The sequence below is a fragment of the Monopterus albus genome, unplaced genomic scaffold, assembly GCF_001952655.1.
Source record: "Monopterus albus unplaced genomic scaffold, M_albus_1.0 scaffold16.1, whole genome shotgun sequence".
Taxonomy (NCBI): domain Eukaryota; kingdom Metazoa; phylum Chordata; class Actinopteri; order Synbranchiformes; family Synbranchidae; genus Monopterus; species Monopterus albus.
In genome coordinates, this window is record NW_018127896.1 from 184,308 (window position 1) to 203,475 (window position 19,168).

General features: G+C 46.8%; 2 protein-coding genes across 10 annotated transcripts in view; both read left to right on the top strand.

Moving 5' to 3' along the window:
- Positions 1-12,988, top strand: part of LOC109955645 (protein Shroom2-like) — a 22,167-nt gene extending 9,179 nt beyond the window's left edge. For 3 of the 6 annotated variants that reach the window (XM_020592012.1, XM_020592017.1, XM_020592016.1), the window contains 8 exons: positions 3,281-3,391; positions 4,142-6,332; positions 6,498-6,553; positions 8,361-8,948; positions 9,349-9,828; positions 10,480-10,654; positions 11,216-11,488; positions 11,574-12,988. In XM_020592012.1, coding sequence (XP_020447668.1) covers positions 3,281-3,391; positions 4,142-6,332; positions 6,498-6,553; positions 8,361-8,948; positions 9,349-9,828; positions 10,480-10,654; positions 11,216-11,488; positions 11,574-11,879 — 4,180 coding nt within the window. In that variant the 3' untranslated portion in view covers positions 11,880-12,988. Of the gene's footprint in view, positions 1-2,228; positions 2,331-2,555; positions 2,642-3,280; positions 3,392-4,141; positions 6,333-6,497; positions 6,554-8,360; positions 8,949-9,348; positions 9,829-10,479; positions 10,655-11,215; positions 11,489-11,573 lie in introns of those variants that run through there. The other 3 variants (XM_020592013.1, XM_020592014.1, XM_020592015.1) reach the window with 2 other exon arrangements.
- Positions 12,989-15,304: 2,316 nt separating this feature from the next.
- On the top strand, positions 15,305-18,792 carry LOC109955663 (claudin-34-like). Of its 4 annotated transcripts, none has more exons than XM_020592058.1 (3): positions 15,305-15,340; positions 15,793-15,961; positions 16,824-18,792. In XM_020592058.1, exon 3 carries the CDS (start codon positions 17,014-17,016, stop codon positions 17,755-17,757), a length of 744 nt encoding a protein of 247 aa, XP_020447714.1. In that variant the 5' UTR covers positions 15,305-15,340; positions 15,793-15,961; positions 16,824-17,013; the 3' UTR covers positions 17,758-18,792. The 4 variants fall into 4 exon arrangements, with proteins under 4 accessions (XP_020447714.1, XP_020447715.1, XP_020447713.1 ...); XM_020592059.1 differs by lacking the exon at positions 15,305-15,340 and adding an exon at positions 15,369-15,500 and having other exon boundaries at positions 15,533-16,055; XM_020592057.1 differs by lacking the exon at positions 15,305-15,340 and adding an exon at positions 15,369-15,500 and having other exon boundaries at positions 15,533-15,961.
- The last annotated feature ends 376 nt before the right edge of the window (positions 18,793-19,168 follow it).

A 19,168-nucleotide genomic window follows, 5' to 3' on the forward strand; every position in this document is an offset into this window, starting at 1 on the left:
GGGGGGGGGGGGGGGCAGATTCCTCAGGGTTGTCTCTGTGTGACCAGTGGGAGCTGGTCCCACAATGTGTTTCCTTCTGTGCTGGGTGTTGCTGAAGGAGTCACACAAACAGTTTCAGGTGGTCGGTAAGTTCCCACATTTTGCTGCTGCTTCATTTCTCTCCCCTCCTTTGTTAGAGCAAGTCGTCTCATCATTGGTTGTTTTCTGAAATGTGTTCCTGACATCTGCCGGTGCAGGAATGTCATTTCAACCTGTGTGCAGACCAACTATTTTCAGCTATTTTCTTCTACAAAAACTTCTACAAAACTGCCAGGAAATGGTTTGTACTGAAAACAGGATGAAATCTTTGCACTTAGTTTCTTCTCCTGTTTGAATCTTGTTTGGTGAAGGACATTTTGTGGATTGCTTCTCTGCTGACAGACTGAGTTCACCTGGGATACTATAGCTACAGATTTTAATCAGTGTTTGTGTTGTTTTCAGTTTCACTGAGCGAGTTGAGCAGTACATTCTGTTCTCCACCTGGACTGCTTTAGTATTAAGTGTACTACAGAAGTATTATGTTCTCTAATGGTCTTTTCCAGATGTTGTTAGCAGGAAAGTTCAAGCTCTTACTCTTTACTTCTACATGAGCAAAGACTGAACGACTGTAGGACGCTCAATGAGAAAGTCCTCGTTTGGATCTGAGTTCTGTTCAGCTTTGCATATTAGCAGTGGGAGTGGGTGGGGGTGAGGTGCTTCATGTCAGCAAGTCGTCTTTATGTTTCGGCCCCTCTGGCTCGGCTGTGTTTGCTGTTGACTGAGCGCAGCCTCATGTTTCCTGGGAGTGGATGACTCCTCCCCAGCTGGGTCCCAACAATAGACATTTGCATTTCCATTGTGTTGTTTCCACTTGTTTGTGTGTGATACTGAGCCAGAGGAGGGATGTGTTTGAAAAAACGGTTTGCAATGTTTGACTTTATAATAGGCCTCATGAGTTTCTATAAATGCTCTGTTGTTGCGTTTTCACAGTTTTGGTTTGTTTGTTTACTAGAGAAGAGCGGGCTCGGCACTCTGCTTCGGTTTGTAGCTGAAGAGAGAAGTGGGAAATCTTTCATCCTGTCGAGGTGCATTCAAGAAAATCATGTCAGAAACTCAGATTAGTAGTTTTATCCACCTGAAGTTACTGTGATGGTTGAGGAATTAAATTTTACAAAATGTGATGAAACTAAAACTTGAGCTTGAAAAACAAACCTCCTGAATAGTTTGAAATCCTAAAATCTAACTCTAAACTGTTGCATTAGCACAAACACTGTATTTGACGTCTTTCAGCTTCTCTTGGCTGTGTCATGTTTTTGTCCTGTCTTCAATCAGATTAGAATAAAGTACTTGGCGGCTTCACCAGGTCGGCACCAAACATCTATACCAGAGACAACAGAAGGTCAGAGCCAGGTGAAGCACTGCAGACAGTCAGACAGGAGACTCCGCAGTGTGTGCATTCCACTGCAGAGACTCCTGGGAGACCGAGTCTCCCTGGAGATGTCCCAGCTGATGCGAGAGAGAATACCTCCCTGCATTCCTGTGCTGAAGGAATGTCCTGATCTGGCAGGGTCAGTTTCAGGCATTTTAAAAAGATCTGAGAAGCTCCCAACACACAGTTTGTTCAGCTGATGTCTGAGCTGCAAACAGAACCTGCTGAGATAAATACTGAGGTGCATGTGAGGGAGGGTGTTGTCTAAGCAGCTGAGCTCAGTCTGGGCCATGTGGCTCTGACAGATCTGTCTCTTATTGTGACAGCCCTTCACAATAAGAGCACTGTCACAGGCACTGAACTTCTACCTGCTTGGATCGTTCAGGGATCTGGTCCAAAATGCTGCCCTGTTTAAAAACACCAGTTGTTCCAGTGAGGCCACGATAGCTAAATGAACTTGCATCAGTCCTGCTGCGGTGCAGCTCAGTGTCGTTTACTTGAGCTTTATTTCAGTCTGACATTGCTGTTCAGTCAGGTGGTCGTCTCTCTCTGGTGTTTTTAGGAGGTGGGATGACAGCAAGGTTGATCTAGGTGTAAGGAAAATATTGTGGCTACTGTGAGGCAAAGGTTCACTGGTTATTTTAGGGTTAACCTCAATGTCTGCTTTCTTAGTCTTGCTTAAAAAAAGAAGGAAAAACCAACTTGCTGTGTTGTTCTCTCATCTCTTCTGTTGATGCTAATGTGTCCTCTTCCTCCTTCCTTCACTCGGTGCCCACGTCAGGGCTGAAATGGTCAATGTTGTGTTGCCTCTCACAATGCCATCAGAAACCGAGGTTCATGTGGCAAGAAGTTTCCTCACCAAGGTTTTGCGGAGCTCTATGAGGTACCAGCATATAGCGACATCATCCTCTTGTGTCTGCTGCTAGTTCACAGTGATGTTTGTGCTTTGTAGTATCCTGTACACTCCATCAGTGTGGTTCTGCTGGTCCAAACCAGCAATCAGTTGTCACGTGCATATTTGTGTTGGTTTGTGTCATGTGGCTGTGGTCAGTTCTGTGATGTACAGCTTCCTGATGTGGTGTTAACTGGTTTTGTCATGTTCATACAGTGTTGACGGTTCTCTCGTATTGTCCATGTTCTCCAAGTGGTTGTTTTCTTTTTCAACATGCTGTCCAGGAAGAACCACTGCAGAGGGTACGTGCCAGCTCACAGTAATGTTCTCAGCATTTGGAGATGCCTCTTGACATGTGTACACAAAACATAGAAGAGGTCCAAACACAAGGCTGCAGCTGAAGTCCCTGTAACTGCTGGACTTGGCACAAACTGAACAACAAGTCACATCTTGTTAACACTAAAACAGTCAAGAATTCAGACATGCAGACTGTGAAGAAACCACACACTTGCAGAAGCTTGTCATTAATGTCCAGATTCTCCTTGTATAATAATACTAATGCAAGAATTATGTGATTTGTAGAAGGTCAAACCATGGCCAATATTTTCTCCTGTAATAATGAACACTGAACACTTTTATAATGATCCATAATAAAAAACTGTACCTCTGTTAAATGTTGATTCTGGGAGCCAGTGTTTCTGTACCTGCAGATTGACTCTCTCTGACAAACAGTCCAAACACTAAACGTGTGTTCTGCAGTGAAATTTTAGAGCCAGAGCAGGAGAGTTGTTGCACCTCCTCAACTACCAGTATGAATATTTATTGTGTTTGGAAAAAAATGTAAAATGGTACGTTATTACCAAATCCTGCCACGGGACTTGTCCTGAAAGAGACTGAAAGATACTGACATGTCAGGTGTTGGTTGCCTTTGTGCTTTGCAGGAAGAATGATCTGGGTGCGCGGCCACCCTCCATGTTGACAGAGGAGGCGCCAGAGGTCGGCGGGAAAGAGGCCACCCCAGCACCAGTCAGGCTGCCCAAACATGAAACAAGGTGTGAAGGTTAGGTTCTCTGCTTCTGTCTGCATTAAACAGGGCAGAAAAAGTGTTTTCACCACAAGCCAATCAGGTAGTTTGTGTGTGTGTGTGTGAGAGAGAGAGAGAGAGAGAGAGAGAGAGAGAGAGAGAGAGAGAGAGAGAGAGAGAGAGAGAGAGAGAGAGAGAGAGAGAGAGAGAGAGAGAGAGAGAGAGAGAGAGAGAGAGAGAGAGAGAGAGAGAGAGAGAGAGAGAGAGAGAGAGAGGCATATTCTTTATGTGTTGTAGTCACTGTGATGTGTGAATCCAGACCCTGGTTTAGCTTATTGTTCTGTGCCGTAGACCAGCTGTTCTCAACCAGTGGGCTGTGGGATAAATAACACGTATTTACAGCCAAGTTAATTTATTTTGTTGTGCATATGTATTTATTTGGTTGGGAAGGTTAGGAACCTTTAGTTTTTTACAATCAAAAGTGAACCTTAGGTTACAAAAGTGTGAGAACAGCTGCTATAGACCTCCACTGTTGTCCAGCCGCACAGCCCAGTGAGCCACACCGCTGCATTGGGTGACAGGGTTCTTGCTCAGGAAACTTGTGAGGCCTGTCTGTTTTCAATAAACTGCTCAACTCCCAGTAAGCTAAACCAAGTTCTGCAGGATTCATTGTTTCACTTAGTCTGTCTGAAGCACAAATCAACAAAGGCAGCATTATGACTAATAATAATTCATTAAATTTAAGCTCAGTTACATTTTCCCTGACATTACACACCAGGTCGAAAGCGACGTCCACTCCAGAGGACCAGAACCCCTGGCATCAGCTCAGTTTAGTGAACAGCATGGAGAGACTGGAGCCTCACCCCCGTCCCTACCCACCAGCTCGTCTTACCCCAGCCTCGTACATCAACAGCACTGAGCCGCTCTGTGGACCAGGAGGCAAACGAGACTCTGGGTTTGGCTGTTTCTCTAGCAGCTACAGCCCATCTGTTCATGACCGCAGCTCGTTGGGTAGGAAGGGTACCAGCTCTGAAAACATTTTCTTCAAGGGCCTTCAGAGTGAGCGGCCCAAGTGCCTCGGGAGTGGCGGCTGGGAGGGGTCCCGGGCAGAGGAGCAGCCTGCCTCTTGGGTCTCTGTTGCAGGGAGGCCCAGCTTTGGCCCAGTGTGGCAGGTGCCAGAGAAGAAGTCCCAGTCTCCTCCTCCCCCCCTCCGCAGTGACAGTTTCGCTGTCACAAAGGTGTTCTCGTACTCTGACGGGCCTGGTCCAACAAGGAGCCGTGGCAGATCAGCTGAGAAACTGACAGAACATAATGCCCAGAACGGCCTCAGAGCACACCTGGAGAAAGCCTCAGAGGCCAGATGCATCTTCAACCCCCTGCCCACCAAAGACCTCCTCCACCCCAACATGGCAGCTGACCACAACCTGCTGCACTCCAACAAGCTCTTCTCCTTGTCCAGCAGTGATGTCAGACAGTCTCATTATGCCCAGCTACCTGCCCACCAGAGGCAGGTCAGCGACGAAAGCCCCTTCTACATGCACACAAGCTCAGCTCCTCCCAGCAAGACTCAGAGTGTAGGAAGCTGCTATCACAGCCTCCAGGATCTGCTAACAAACGCTTTTGGCCAGAAACAGGTGCGGCACTCCACAGCATCTGCAGCCACTTGCGCCACAAACCCACACCTGGAGGATGGGCAGCATAACAGGTACTACAGCCTTGCAGACAAGCATTCGGTTCAGACCCCTGAGTGGCAGGGCAAAGCAGAGAAACCCCACTGGATAAACAGCAATGAACCAGGCTTCCCAAGTTCCTTGAAGACAAACGTTAAGGTAAAGTTCCCTTTGCCACAGTCCCAGACGCCAAACAATGAAAATCAGGAGCGCAGTGGCCATGACCAGCAAACCTCTGAGCTGGCTGGTCAAAACCACAGCCCAGAGGAAAGACTCTCTAACAACATGAAAAGACACTTCCCAGTACAAAGTAGTGACAATAAGGTTAGTCTTTCAAGGCTTCAGGACCCATGGGTGCCTCAGGAAGACTACCGTATCTCCCCTCTGAGAACGCCTCTCCTCCACTCCCTCGCCCAGGAGAGTCTGGCTGAGAGGCAAGCCGCTGCTACCACTGGTGTTGCGTCCACCCACGATACCAGTGACTCCATGGCCAGTGGTGGCGGGAAAGTGAACCGACGCAGCGACCGTTACTCTACCGTCCTCCGCAAAGAGATCCAGCAGAAGCGAGAGCAGCTACAGAAGAGCCGCAGCACTGCAACCCTGAGCTGCGACTTTGAGGACCAGGAGGCTGAGGAGTGGAGTGCTATGGAGGCTTCTGCATCTTCTGGCGTATCCTTCTCCACCACCTACAAGGACCACCTGAAGGAGGCACAGGCCAGGGTCCTCCAGGCCACCTCCTTCCAGAGACGAGACCTAGAGCCCCTTAGACCTGAGACACCGCTAGTTAAAACCTCCAATGGATGCATTAGGGGACCTAAACGCTTCTTGCAGGCAAACAGTACTCGCTCCTTCTCAGAGCCTGACAAGATAGACAAAGTGGGAGTGGAGGGAGAACCTCAGGCAGGCTCTTTTGGAGAGCGGAGGAAGTTCTTTGAGGCCAGACCAGCGTTTTCCAGGCCTGTGCTGAAGCCAAGTCAAGATACAAAGTCGAACACAGATCTGGGCCAGACGGGCAAACCCAAAGAGAGAACTCCCACTGGAGGGCATGAGGAGGCCCCCCCATCTACAGAACCCAGCCACCTCCACCCTGGAAATAAGCAGGTCTCAGTAGAGCAGCAGAGGCTTGGGACCTTCGCTGAGTACCAGGCCACGTGGGACAAACAGAGCAAGTTGTCAGAGGCCAAGACACAAGGACGGTATTATTCTGCAGAGAACATCTTGGATACAGATGCCGAGCAGACGGCCACATGCGTCCACGAGAGATCCAGGTCCTCTCCTTCCGCAGACGTTTGTGCACAGGTGGGGGTTTTCATAATCCTGAATGATGGATGTCTGGTTTTCAAAAAATCTTTTGTTGCTCTTGACAGACTAGTACTCATTTTGCTGGACCACCAGAGGTCACGATGTAAACATAATTCTTTTGAAGTGTTTGAGCAAACAACTGATACTACTTCTCTTTTGCAGAATTTTCCGTCATTGTGGAGAGACCCTCGGGCTCAGCAGAGCGGTTACACCACCAGGTGAAATTACTTTGTTTGCACAATGTGTAAGATAGGACACCTAACCCTGGAAGGGTAGGACACCGAGCTCAAAAAGAAAACAGAACTAAAAACCTAGTGAAACAGCAGGTAGCATGTTTGTCAGTTCAAAGAAAGGTCTGTCTCCACCTGTGTCAGTCTAACCTGTCGACTGCTCGGGACATGTACCCGAAAGAAATGCTTCATGTGACTGTAGTAAGTGTTTTGAGTGGTGAGAAGAGAGCAGGTCATGGTTTGCTGGGTCAGGTTCCCAGGGCTGAAAAGAGCTGATCTGGTTCCAGCCTCGCGTCCTGTTGTTGAGGTTAACAGGGTTTCCTGGACTCCTGGAGTAAACTGCACCCAGATCTTCAGCTTTGTGCACATACAGGTGATTTACTGCAGGTGGAGAGTGTATCGTTCCCACCCTCGGTGTTTTGGCCCGTTTTCTAGGCCAGATGGTGAAATGAATCCACAGCTTTAGCCTTTTTGTTAGTGTGAAATGTGTCAGCAAACCCTGCAGCGAGATCTTATCTGCCCAAATTCCTTCATCCTAGAGTTACTGAAGCCTTTTTTAGTTGGTGGTGTTTGAACAAGATAAAATTCCAGCCACTGAAGTCTGAGGTCATTTGTGCCATTTTGCTTTATGTTCACATTAACCAGAGCCCTTCGTCCGTGCATTACAATGCCCTAAAGATACTTATTGTGTTTCCTTCTCACTTTAATTTGAATATGATGAGTTTAAGACATAAAAGGAATCTGAACCTAAAACAGCCTCACATTTAGAAACTTGGCCTGATTCCTGCAGTTAAGCTTAAAAGACTTGAACTCTGCTCTGCCGATTCTCTTCTGTATCCTTTTGTCTCAGATTATATCAACACTTACTGCAAGTACACCACAGAAAACTAGAGGCAACTTCAGTTTTTACTCTTAATACCTGCACGTTCAAACTGTTGATCAGCCACGTGATCCAGCAGGTTGATCACTGTAGAGAAACTAAACCTCTGACTGTAAATGAAGAGAATCCAGTATGGTTTGAGTTAAACTGGGAATTTTTCCTCTTGGTAATTGAGTTATTTTTCAGTTCAAATAAACAGATGTTATGTAACCACTGGACTTGTCAGAAAACATGGCCAAACATTCTGCACTGGAAACCCAGATGTCATAGTTAAAGTAATGCTTGTAACAGTGATGTCATCGTTGTAAAAACACTGGCTGGCGTGTGTTTGTTGGAGTCCGACCCTGCCCTTGTAATCCAGCCTCGTGGCTCAGATTTCCTAGTGGCACAACTCTAAAGCCTGTAAACCTCCAATGCGGTGTGAGTCAACCAGTCAGACATCCTGTCAGTAGAGTAAACATGGTGGCATTTGCCAAGTAAACAACAACAACAACAACAGACAAACCTCAGTCTTGAATGCCATCTTTCATTTCAGCCAGCTGTGGAACATGAGCTTAGAGCTGCAGCCCTGGTTTCCCACACAGAGCTGTGGTTTCAGCAGCCAGGAACCATCTCCTGACTCATGTTGTCTTTATGGTGTTTGAATTGATGCCCACTGAACACACACAGCACACACAGAGTGCAGCTGCCAGTGTGCATACAAACGTCTCTAAGCTTTTGGCCTCAGAACCTGAAATACAATGTCATATTTTCAAACTTGTATATTTGAGTTCTTCAGACAAGTGGAATCTTATTTCTCTGCTTGGCTTTTTCAGATCTGTCCCCTAACAGTGTTTTGCTGTGAAAGATTCGTCCTTTTGTCTGCAGCTGCTGCTGTCAGGTACTGATCACATTTGTCTTTACTGTGACCTGTAGAGGGAAGGCAGAGGGCAGGCAGTGCTACCAGCCCGACCACAGCCCACACTCGGCACCCATCCCAGGCCTCCCTGACCACAGGACCCAACCAGACCCAGCCGGTCCCTCCCACACCACCATCTCTGGCCCTCTCAGCCCTGGCTCCCAGCACCCAGCCCAGCCTGCACAAACCCAGGGCCTCCTGCCACCGCCCAGGCCGCATTTAGGCCCAGAAACCACATCCTCCTCCCAGGAACTCTTCTCTGGCGCCCAGGCGGAGCTGACAGTGCCCCAGCGTCCGTCCAGCTCCAGCTCTGACATTCAGCAGCAGGCTCCTGCCCTGAGCTTCTCTCCTGGCCCCACCCTGGCCAGCTCCCCTCACCTCCGCAGGACGTCTATAGCAAACGTGAGCACAGGAGGCGAAGAAAAGGAGCAGGAGAAGGAGCAGCTGTTGCGTCCTTCCTCCTTTTCATCTGCATTCTCACCTTGGACAGCAGCTCTGTCTGTTCCTGTGGCAGATCCTCCTCGGTCTCCTTCACCGCACTTCATACCGCTGAGACTGACTGACAAACCCCCGGTCGTGCCCCTGCAGGATGACTTGCGACTCAGGTAAGCAGCTTAGGCCTCCTCTCTGTCCCTGGTTATGTAGAGCTGTGACCCTGGTGTCCCAGAGGAAGAGGCTTTAGATAAGAGCTCAAGGTAAACACAACAAGGCTGGCACTGATGATTCTTTCTGCAGTCCTGACTGTCCGCTGGAGTCTGTACTTGTCCTGTTTGGTTGCTGAGCCAAACCAGACAGCGATGGAGGCGCAGAGAACAGACTTGATAATTCCTCTGTAGAACTGTATCAGCAGCTCCTGGGACTCCTTCAATTGTAAAGCTTATATCAGACAAAAACTACACTCTCTCTTGTAAAATGAATTTCACAGTAAAATAGCTGGTGAGATGAATCAACTTCTTAGGCTTCCACATGTGTAACCTCTGGCTTTGATGTTGAGCTGTGTTTCAGGTCAGACAATGGGTCGCAGCGAGCACAACTGATGGATGTGAACAGTCTAGTGAGGAAGGTCCCCGTCAGGATCGTGCACACTGAGAGCACCTCTCATCGGGAGGGACGAGCCCACCTGCACCAGAATCCCAAGGCTTGTGGCGCCCTCAAGCCGCTTCCTTACATCAGCTCACAGGCAGCTATGGAGCCCCCGCCCCTCTCCCTGTTCAGTGCCTACACGTGCCAAACCCCTCAGGATCCGGCCCCTGAGTTCAGCACAGCAGGGACTCAGTGCTCAAAGGAGGAGGAGCTCGTGAGGGACATTATGGGCAGAGACAAGTCTCTAGTGGAGGTCCTGGACCAGAGTGGCAGGAAGACCACCATGGACCTGATGGAGGGACTCTTCCCCCCGGAGGAGCAGATTCTGGAGGGAGCTCACCAGCGCAGGAGGGCGTCTGCCAGCTCCAGGCTGCCCACCTCATCACCCAGGAGTGACGACAGGTGGGACATGGAGCAATTCAGTGGCAGGTTCAGCTGTCTGCAGAGCAAATAGGTTCTTTCCCAGCAGATTTTCATTAGTTATCCTGTCATATTACTGCACTAGCAGCCTACGTCTATTTGCTTTGCTTTTCACTGAAAAAATGACTCCAAAGGTCCATGTCTCAGAAAGGAAAGCGTGAGCCCAGTTCAGTTGTTCTTAGCCCAGCCTGCCCTCTGCTGGTCATATATTGCTATCGCATCCTCTGGTTTAAACTGATGTGCACATGTGCCTGCCAAGCTGATGTATTGCTTTGCATTTGAAACTTCTGTATGAAATCAAATCAAATTTTTGAAACAAACGTAGATTCCAGCAGTTTACTGCTTTTTTTCCCCCCACTTCCTGTTGTAAACTTTATTTTGCCGACAGTGTATTGTAACAGACCAGTGCAGTTAGAATCATGAGGAGCAAGTTGACATACGAGTTTTGCATATTATTGGGATTAATGATAGAATAATGTGATTTGTCATTGATGTACATCCAGTCCGGTTCAGTATTTACCCAAGTCTCCGTCAGTTTGTCAGTGTATGTAATCAGAACCATCCTGTGTCCAGTAACAATCAGACCTGATATGTCTGATACAGCTGAAACTCAACATGGTCTCCTCCCCTCAGGAGGGAGGACGAGGATGTGTCTGCATTGGCAGCAGCCTCCCTGGTCCCCAGCTCCTCCTACTACAACACGTCTGCTCCCAAAGCCGAGCTCCTCATCAAGATGAAGGACATGCAGGAGCAACTAGAGGAGCAGGACTCTGAGGATGAGCTGGACGTCGACCTGGCCTTTAAAAAGGTAAAACTCACCTGCTGAGATACAGATGTGTTTGCTTTAAGGCTCTGTAGTTCACTGATCTCTAACTGTGCGAGTGTTGTCAGAACGGTCAGATCAGAATCCTTGTGGTCGTTTTAACATCTCCTCCTCTGCACATTACGGCCTGTTATCATTCCACGTCGGCCCCTCACAGACCAGTAACAATAAACATGGAGGAGGGCAAAGACAACGATGGGGTCAGTGGAGAGACCTGGACGTTTCACATGTGGTGGACATTTATGGAGAAGCTTCTGATCAGACCAAACTGGAAGGAACATATTGTAACTGATGAGGAAACTGGTCCGTTTGACTGTTGCACACACAACCTGGTTGTTATTATTGTACGCACATGGCTCACCTTTCAGTTACATCTGTGCATGTGTGGCAGTTAAGTAACTCAGCACTGGAGCTGGGTGCATGGCACTGACACACATGGATGGGAAGCAGCAACACAAAGCTGTGAACAGAGCCATAGTTTGCTTTTAGTTCTGCATGCAGAGAAGCAGTGTGAGTGAATCTATTTGTTTCTTTAATCCTCTCCAGCAAGAGCTGATCTCCAGCCTGGCAAGGAAGCTGGAGGTGCTGCGGGAGGCACAGCAGAGCCTGCAGAAGGATGTGGAGGACAACGAGGCTCTGGGCCACGAAGTGGAAGCCACCGTGCAGCACCTCTGTCAGCCCAATCAGCTCGACAAGTTCCGCATGTTCGTAGGCGACCTGGACAAAGTGGTGAGCCTGCTGCTTTCACTGTCAGGGCGACTCGCCCGGGTAGAGAATGCCCTCAACAGCCTGGAGGACGAAGCCCCTCCAGAGGAGAAGGTAACCACCCCAAGCACATTAATCTGTTCAGAGTGTCACTCATTCTCTCTGCCTGATTTACTGAATAACATCCCTCTTCCATTAGCGAACCCTGACGGAGAAGCGCAAGCTGCTGATGCGGCAACATGAAGACGCCAAGGAGCTGAAGGAGAATCTGGACCGTCGGGAACGACTCGTCTCCAGCATCATGGAGGCCCACCTGGACGCGGAAAGCCTGGATGACTACCGCCACTTTGTCAAGATGAAGTCTGCGCTCATCATCGAGCAGCGCAAGCTGGACGACAAGATCAAGCTGGGTGAGGAGCAGCTGAAGTGCCTGGTGGACAGTCTGCCGCTGGAGCAGAGGCCGCCGCTCCGAGGCTGCTTCACACAGGAAGCAGGAGGCATCTGAATAGTGGCTGAGATGATGTTCAGTCTCTCCACATCTCCAAACCTATTTTCTGAAACTGTTTGCACACAGATGAACTTCAGCCACAAACAAGTTTTGCACTGACTGTGAAAGTTTTCTGTTTACAGGATGTGTTGCAGATTCACTGATACCGATCTGTGCTCTGGTTTAACAGAGATGAACTCAGCAGCGACTTTTCTCAACCACAGACAGGACTCTGGAGTCAAACCCCAGTCTGTGGCAAGACTGTCGTGCACTTGGTCCACTAATAAATGTAGTGAATCATTCTTTCAGAAGGCATGGCACCTTGCAGTGTGACCCAGCTGTCGATCAAATTTCCTACAAACATGTTTGCTGTTGCTCTGTACAGGAGCAGAATTTTTAGGAGACAGTCCCCTGAACTAAGGACGTGAGTCAGTCAGACTGATTAAAAGGTGCTTGTACAATAACTAGATCAGGACTTTGGCTTGTAATTAACTGTGATGTATAAATGGACACTGTACAGAGGAAATGATGACAAAGAGAGAAAACACCTGTTTCACTACAGAACAGAATTAGAACATGAAAAGAAAATCCTCCCAGGTGAATCCTCTAAAAGGTTTTCTGGCTTGCAGAAGAAGGCCCTGTGGTCCCAACAGGCTGATAATGATGGAACAAGTGTTTTCTCTTTGACTGAAGACAAAGATGATTCAGCTGCACTGGAACTGGAAGACTGATTGTCAGGGGCGTCTTGTCAGTCACAGTTGTCAAGCTCATTCTGCAAAAACGTTTCATAGATTCGGCTCAAACAGAGACCTGGGATCACTTTGTATTAGTTTACTGATCCTGTACTGTTGTACGTCAACAGGCCTCGAGACGAACAGGAACACGAAACAGAAGGAACCAACTGCTGGCACAGACCACATGGCATCTCTCTAATATCTGTTTCTCAGGTGTTGTGTTGTAACATCGCTCCCCCGCCCTGTGTGGCTGCTTTGTAATCAGTTATAATCACATATGTTCAAGTTCTGAATTATTTCCTAGTAATTTATTGTGGCTTTTGGTTAATAGTTTAATTTAATTGTGCTCACGATGTACTGCATTTGCAGATGAAATGAAGAGTTTGATTCCAATATGCTACAGACTCCAGTGTTGCATCTCGTCTGTCCTGCTCTTACGAGCAGCTCCTTCCTGTGTTTAATTCTCAGAGTTGGACGGTGAAGATCTTATGACAATGCTAACTTGTTCCAGCAGCGCAGGTGTTGCTCTTGCTTCTGAGGATTTCATCTATGGCTCTGTGTTGTGGCCCTTCAGGAGCCTCTCTCTGTGTGTCTTTATCCCACACCTCCTGTATGCAGTGCACTCCGTCACCAATTTCAGCAATAAACTGACGAAGCTGAGCAAACACACAGTAGGTGACCGGTTAGCATCCATTTCATCAAGTCATTGTGTCAGTAATGAATCTATTATTTTAGTAGAACGAGACAAAATCAGCCAGTTCAGCAACAGGACATCAGTCTGTTTCCAAATGGAATCAAGTGGTTTGAAGAATTCTCTGGAGCCAAGTTATATTTTAACTTGCTTTAAGAAAAGTTCACACCTACAGTGCAGGGACAAAGCAATTGGCCGTTGCTGGGGTCTTTTGTGTTGAGTGCAAGCTCTGGCTGCATCGGTGTCTTCGGACGCACTACCTGCATGTTTTGTCTTTTGTTTACAGTCACAGCAGGCGATTGTAGGAAGTTACTCAACATAATGTCTGTTGTCTCAAGACAGAAATCCACAAATACACTGTGAATATCTGTGCGTTTTTCATTTGCATTGTCACGATATGTTGTGGATATTTAGAATTATCACATTATGAATATCTGGAGTGTGTTTTCCCAGCCTCCAGTTTCCACCTTCTCGCAGTTTGTTGTGCTAAGCTAACAGAGCCAAGAGCTTATTTTCCCAAGTGTTCTGCTTTGCAAGATGGTGAAGCAGATGAAAGAGCAGACTGAACCTGCTGCCGGTGAGCTGTCCTGTCTGGTTTCTGGGAGCTGAGCGGCTGCAGCCTCCTCTCCTTCACCTCTGGCAGCCGGCATGTGCTATCTACTGGTTTCTCTTGCTCTTTGTGTTAAAGTTTTTGTCTGCTTGCTTTATTTCTGATTAGCCCAAATCAGGTTGGGTTCATTTTGTTCTGCTGGAGCCCAGTGATACCTGTGAGTGAGAAATCTTAAAAGATCTGTGTCTCCTTCATGTGTCGGGGCATCACTGATGTCAGTCAACACACTGAAGCCTCTAATAGGACCGACACTGAACTACATCTTGGTTTGTAATGTTACAGATGGGGTTTACATCACTGTCTTCTCTCAACACTACAGTAAAGTAAAATACTGATTTTTCTGTAGCAGGTGAGATGAGTTGTGTCCAGTGGTGCTCTGGTTGCTGTATCAGGGCCTGTTGTGCCTTCATTAGATACATAGTCAACACTAACGGTGTGGACATGATCATATAGTCACATCTGTAGTTTAGGGCCCCAAAACAAAACTGCTGCCTGGTTGTGACTGTGGACACAGACAGAAGGTGTTCATGTATGTATTGTTTGCTTTGCTTTGCTTGGGCCCAGTTCCATCTGATCCCAGAACAGCACGAACACTGGTGCTGATGCTTTTCTTTGTCAGGCATGAGAATCAGCTGAGCCTCTGTGGATCTGTTGCTTGAACACAACAAGACATGAAGACACCACCTTTGGCTCTGGAGAGTCAGTGGGACTTTGTCCCAGTGTCTGACATTCTGGGAATAAACATCATCAGGACAATGATCAGCTGATTGATCATGTCCCTGCTGCTTGTGTTGCCACTCAGTCAGGAGTGTCCTCTCAACTGTCGCCCATTCGTGTGTTTTCCACCAAGTCTTTCATAATCAGGTGAAACACAGATGCACTTCCTGTTGTTTATGATCTGTGATGACGTATATTCATCTGTTGCTCAACACGTGTTTACAGCCCCGAGCTATCAGCCACTTTTACTGCAGCAGTAGTATAAGATCGGAATGTTTCGTGTCCCGTTTCTGTGCCAAGCTCTACAAATTTCAGGCTCCACCTTCCACACACAGTATTTTAACACACTGCATGCGCCGAACCACGTTTATCTTAATTCCTTTTATTTTCTGAGCCATGACTTTAGTTTTAGTTATCAATAAAGAACAAATATTCTGATCTACTGAACTACTCATTTACTCAAGTCCTGCACTTAAGTATAGTTTTGAGGTACTTTTACCTGAGTATTTCCATGTCCTGCTACTTCATACTGTGACTTCAGTCAATGTCAGAAATGTCAAACCATGTACTTTTTACTGCACTACATGAATCTCATAGCTCCACTTCCTTTTCAGAATCGGATGAATCAAACCAAACACAGTAGAATCATCAGACTTTATTGATCTTGATGGGAAATCCACCAGCTACCCAGCAGGATGTAAAGTACTTCACAGTATAAGTATATAAGGTAGTTAACATCAGCTCCACCTTTACCAGCTGCAGCATTAAAGTGATGAACACAGTAATGGATCAGTCACTATGATCCAGTATCAGAGACATTAATGTGACACGGGCCGTTCTGTAGGATGAGTACTGTTGGTACTTTAAGTGTATTCAGATGCTGATAGGTTTGTGCTTTTACGTTTTGAATGTAGGATAGGTTTGTGCTTTTACGTTTTGAATATAGTATTTCTAACAAAGTATTTTTACACTGTGGTATTAGCACTTAAGTAAAGAGTCACTGTTTTGCAGCTATACTAGTGAGTTTTTAAATGGTTACATTTATTCATTAGAACTAAAATGGAGACTCTACCAGGTTTTGTACTGCAGTTTTAAATGCAGTGAAGCAGTGTATGATAAAAAGTGAATTAAAGGTAGAAATAAAGCTGACTCACGGTCCATCCTGTCTCTCCATCACAGCCTACATCTGTCAATCATTTACAATTCACAGTCATGACGGGAAACTGTCCCGAGGTTACTGAAGGCCAGACAAGGAAATGCTGAGCTGCTTCTGTGGATAAAAACTCTCCTGTCCCAGCTCATCAGTCCGTTTTCTCTCACACAGTTGGAAGACGGTCTCAACCGTCAGGTACGTGACCGTGAGAGTCTGTGATGGGATCATGTTGGATCAGTTGTTTTCATCCTGCTGTAATCTGGTGTCACGAGGTCATTTTTATCATTCAGTACGTAAGTTTACAAAGCCTTTTTTGCAGAATGTTTTAAACAGAAGAAAGTTACTGTATATTTGATCTTTTACATTTTAAGGGGTGAAACTGGAAAAATGTCTTTCAAACCTCTTTTTCATATTTGTGCCTTTCTTCTCGTTTCCCCTTGTGCTGTGTTCTCTAGTTAAACTATAAAGAATAAAATATTTCTTTATTCATATGTTGTAAAAGAAAAAATAAACATGATAGTTATTGGTCTGTTTATTAGAAATATTCTAAAGCTGTTCCCTAATTATTTTAAGTATTTTTGCTGTCACGGGTAATGTCAGAACTTGGTGGTGGAAACAGCTTTGCATCATGATTATGCTAAAAAGGGAGTTAAATATATGAAACTACCTGGGATGCCACTGTGGGTCTAAATGTGTGTTGAACAGCTTCACATTTTTATGAAACTCAAACAACAGATGGTGAACAAATGTGGACAAACTGCAGTAGAACAAGCGTCACTGAACCAGTCCATCATAAATCTGGGTTGTACAAACCTGAACGGGTGTTTTCCATCTTTCAGCCTCACATGACCTGATTTTTACACCAAGTTGAAAAGTTTATATTTTTGCACTTTAATCTGTTTACAGCTGACTAATGTATTTTTGGAGGAAGTTCCTGTCTGTGTGGTTTTTCACTGCAGTACAGAATGACTGGGTATGATGGTTGGAGTGAGAAAAAGCTAGTCTCTGGTGGTGACAGTTTGTTTTCCTCAACACCTGTGTCTCTGCCCTCTCACAGGGAGCTCCAGCTATTTGTTTGCCAGGTCACCCCGGTGACAAAGGAGCAACAGGAAAACACAGAAAACCCAAGAGGTGCAGAGAGAGTAAACCAGAGCAAGAAGAGCAGCAGAGGTCTCAGCTCTTCTGGCTGAGCTCCTGATGAGGCCCAGTCTGGGTGGGGTCAGGACTTCCTGGGTGGCTACACTGCTATGACGTACCTGGCTTACACCACCCACGCCCAGCTCGCGGCCCTGTGGCTGAGCTGTGTGGGCTGGACTCTCACCGCTGTGGCCATGGGACTCGTCCAGTGGAGGGATTGGAAGGTGTCGGACAGGGCGGTCATCAGCTCCGGTGTAGCCTGGGTGGGCATCTGGAAGGCCTGCTTCAACAGCCACACCCTGGTGAGCCCTGGCTTCAAGGACATGCACTGCCAGTACATCAGCCTGAGCGAGGCCTTCACACCGCCAGAGATAGTGGCTGGTCAGGTTCTCATGGTGCTGTCTCTGCTGCTGGGGCTGTGTGGGAATGCTGTGGGGGTCTATGCCCTGAGAAACATCTACTTTGGGATGGACAAGAACCCACTGATCAACTTATCATTCTTCACCACCGGAGCACTGTGTCTGCTGGCCGCCCTGATGTCTCTCATTCCTCTTCTGTGGAACCTGAACTCAGTGGTGACTAATCAGACCATCAGCTTTCCCCCTGACTTCAGAATGCCTCAAGCCCCAGAGTCGCAGAATGTGGGCTGTGGTATCGGTGTGGGAATGGTGGGAACAACCCTGATGGTCGTGTCTGGGATTATTTTCTGTATGTACAAGCTACCAGTGAGGTTGCAGCCCAGGGTCCAGCTACAGCAGGACAGGCCTGCACAGCCTGGGACTGATGGTCCAGGGGTTGGGACAGGTGCCAGGGGGAAGGACAACACAGCTTTTGAGAGTCATGAACATCTGTGATCAGATGGTTTGGACATTTAGGACTGAAACTCACCTCTGAAGAGCTGCAACATGAGTTTTCATCTTCATGAACAGAAAAAAAAAAACCCTGTTCACACAGAATTTATAGAGACTGTAGTTAAACAACTGTTTCTACAACTGACACAGCTGTTCGTGCATTACAAATGATTGCTTTTATTTATGAATGGCATCTCCTGACACCAAACAATCTTGATGCAGTGCCTGAGACTGTGTGACAATACAGAGACTGCCTCGATGCTGGAACAAGTAAAATAAGGCACAGTGTGTTAATATTGCAGCCATGACAGATTTGTTAGAGCATTCAGAAATGTGACAATATTGTCTTTTGCTGCAGACACATGATGTTTTGTAAGCTGCAGTGTTCTTGTATTCAAGTGGTGTATCCTTACACTGTGGTATTGCTGCTTTTACTGGAGTAAAAGATGGGGGTACTTCTTCCACCACTGGCTCCCAGTGACTTTGTTAAATGTGTATGAGGGTAGGTACTGAATTCAATGCCCTCATCATGAGTTGCACCATTATTATTACTATGAAAAGAAACAACCAGGACTGAGTTGAATGTGTGGAGAGTTTCGTCTCTCAAACAATGCATGCTGAGATGTCTGCTAGCTTAATGTGAAATAAACATCTTTTCCATATTTAGATGAACTTGACGAGCAGCTCTGACTGCCCTGAATGCCTGCATCATGTCTTACAGTACAGAACATCTGTGGAGACTGAAGGTGGAGTTCACGGGCAGAGTCTAGGTGAGACCTCCCCAGGAAGACTGGAAGCTGCAGCTCCTGCCAGAGCAGTGAGCTAAGGCTCCGAATACTTTTGTAAATAAGATTTCAGAATTTAGTAAATTTGTTGTAAAATCTTCTAACGTATTCACTTTGTGTGTAGGCTGATGGTTAAAACAGGTGACTGTATCCAGATGACATGGTTTGCAGAGTGAATCCTCTGAGGCCACTGTGGTGTAACTTTTCTGTTCCTTCACAAAAAGTACTAGTTACAAAATAGAACAGAAAGCACTAAATAAAAATATACAATGCAATGCAGTTTTTTCTTTAAATATTTTATTCAAAAAAAAGCAGAAAGCTCATCTCCAGAATTTCAAACCATCTGTATCAATGTTCCTCTAGTGATGAATAGTCCCTTCTCCTCACTGAGATCAGTGTTACAGCTCTGACCGCAGCCCTCCTACCTGTGGGGTGGGGGGGTGGGGGTAGCTGGAGTCTAGGAGCCCTTCACTGATGCACAGTCAGGTGGAGGATATATCCCCCACACCTCTGGGAAATGACAGCTGTGGTCAGACTCACTAATAAGTGTTTCCTTTACTTCATGATGTATGGCAGTGGAGGCTGATGGCCTGTTTCTGATAGCACTCAAGTCCCAGAGGTGCAGTTTA

What these genes read in the sequence shown, in the direction of transcription:
- LOC109955663 (XM_020592058.1), top strand. Translation starts at nt 17,014, where the DNA reads ATGACGTACCTGGCTTACACCACCCACGCCCAGCTCGCGGCCCTGTGG.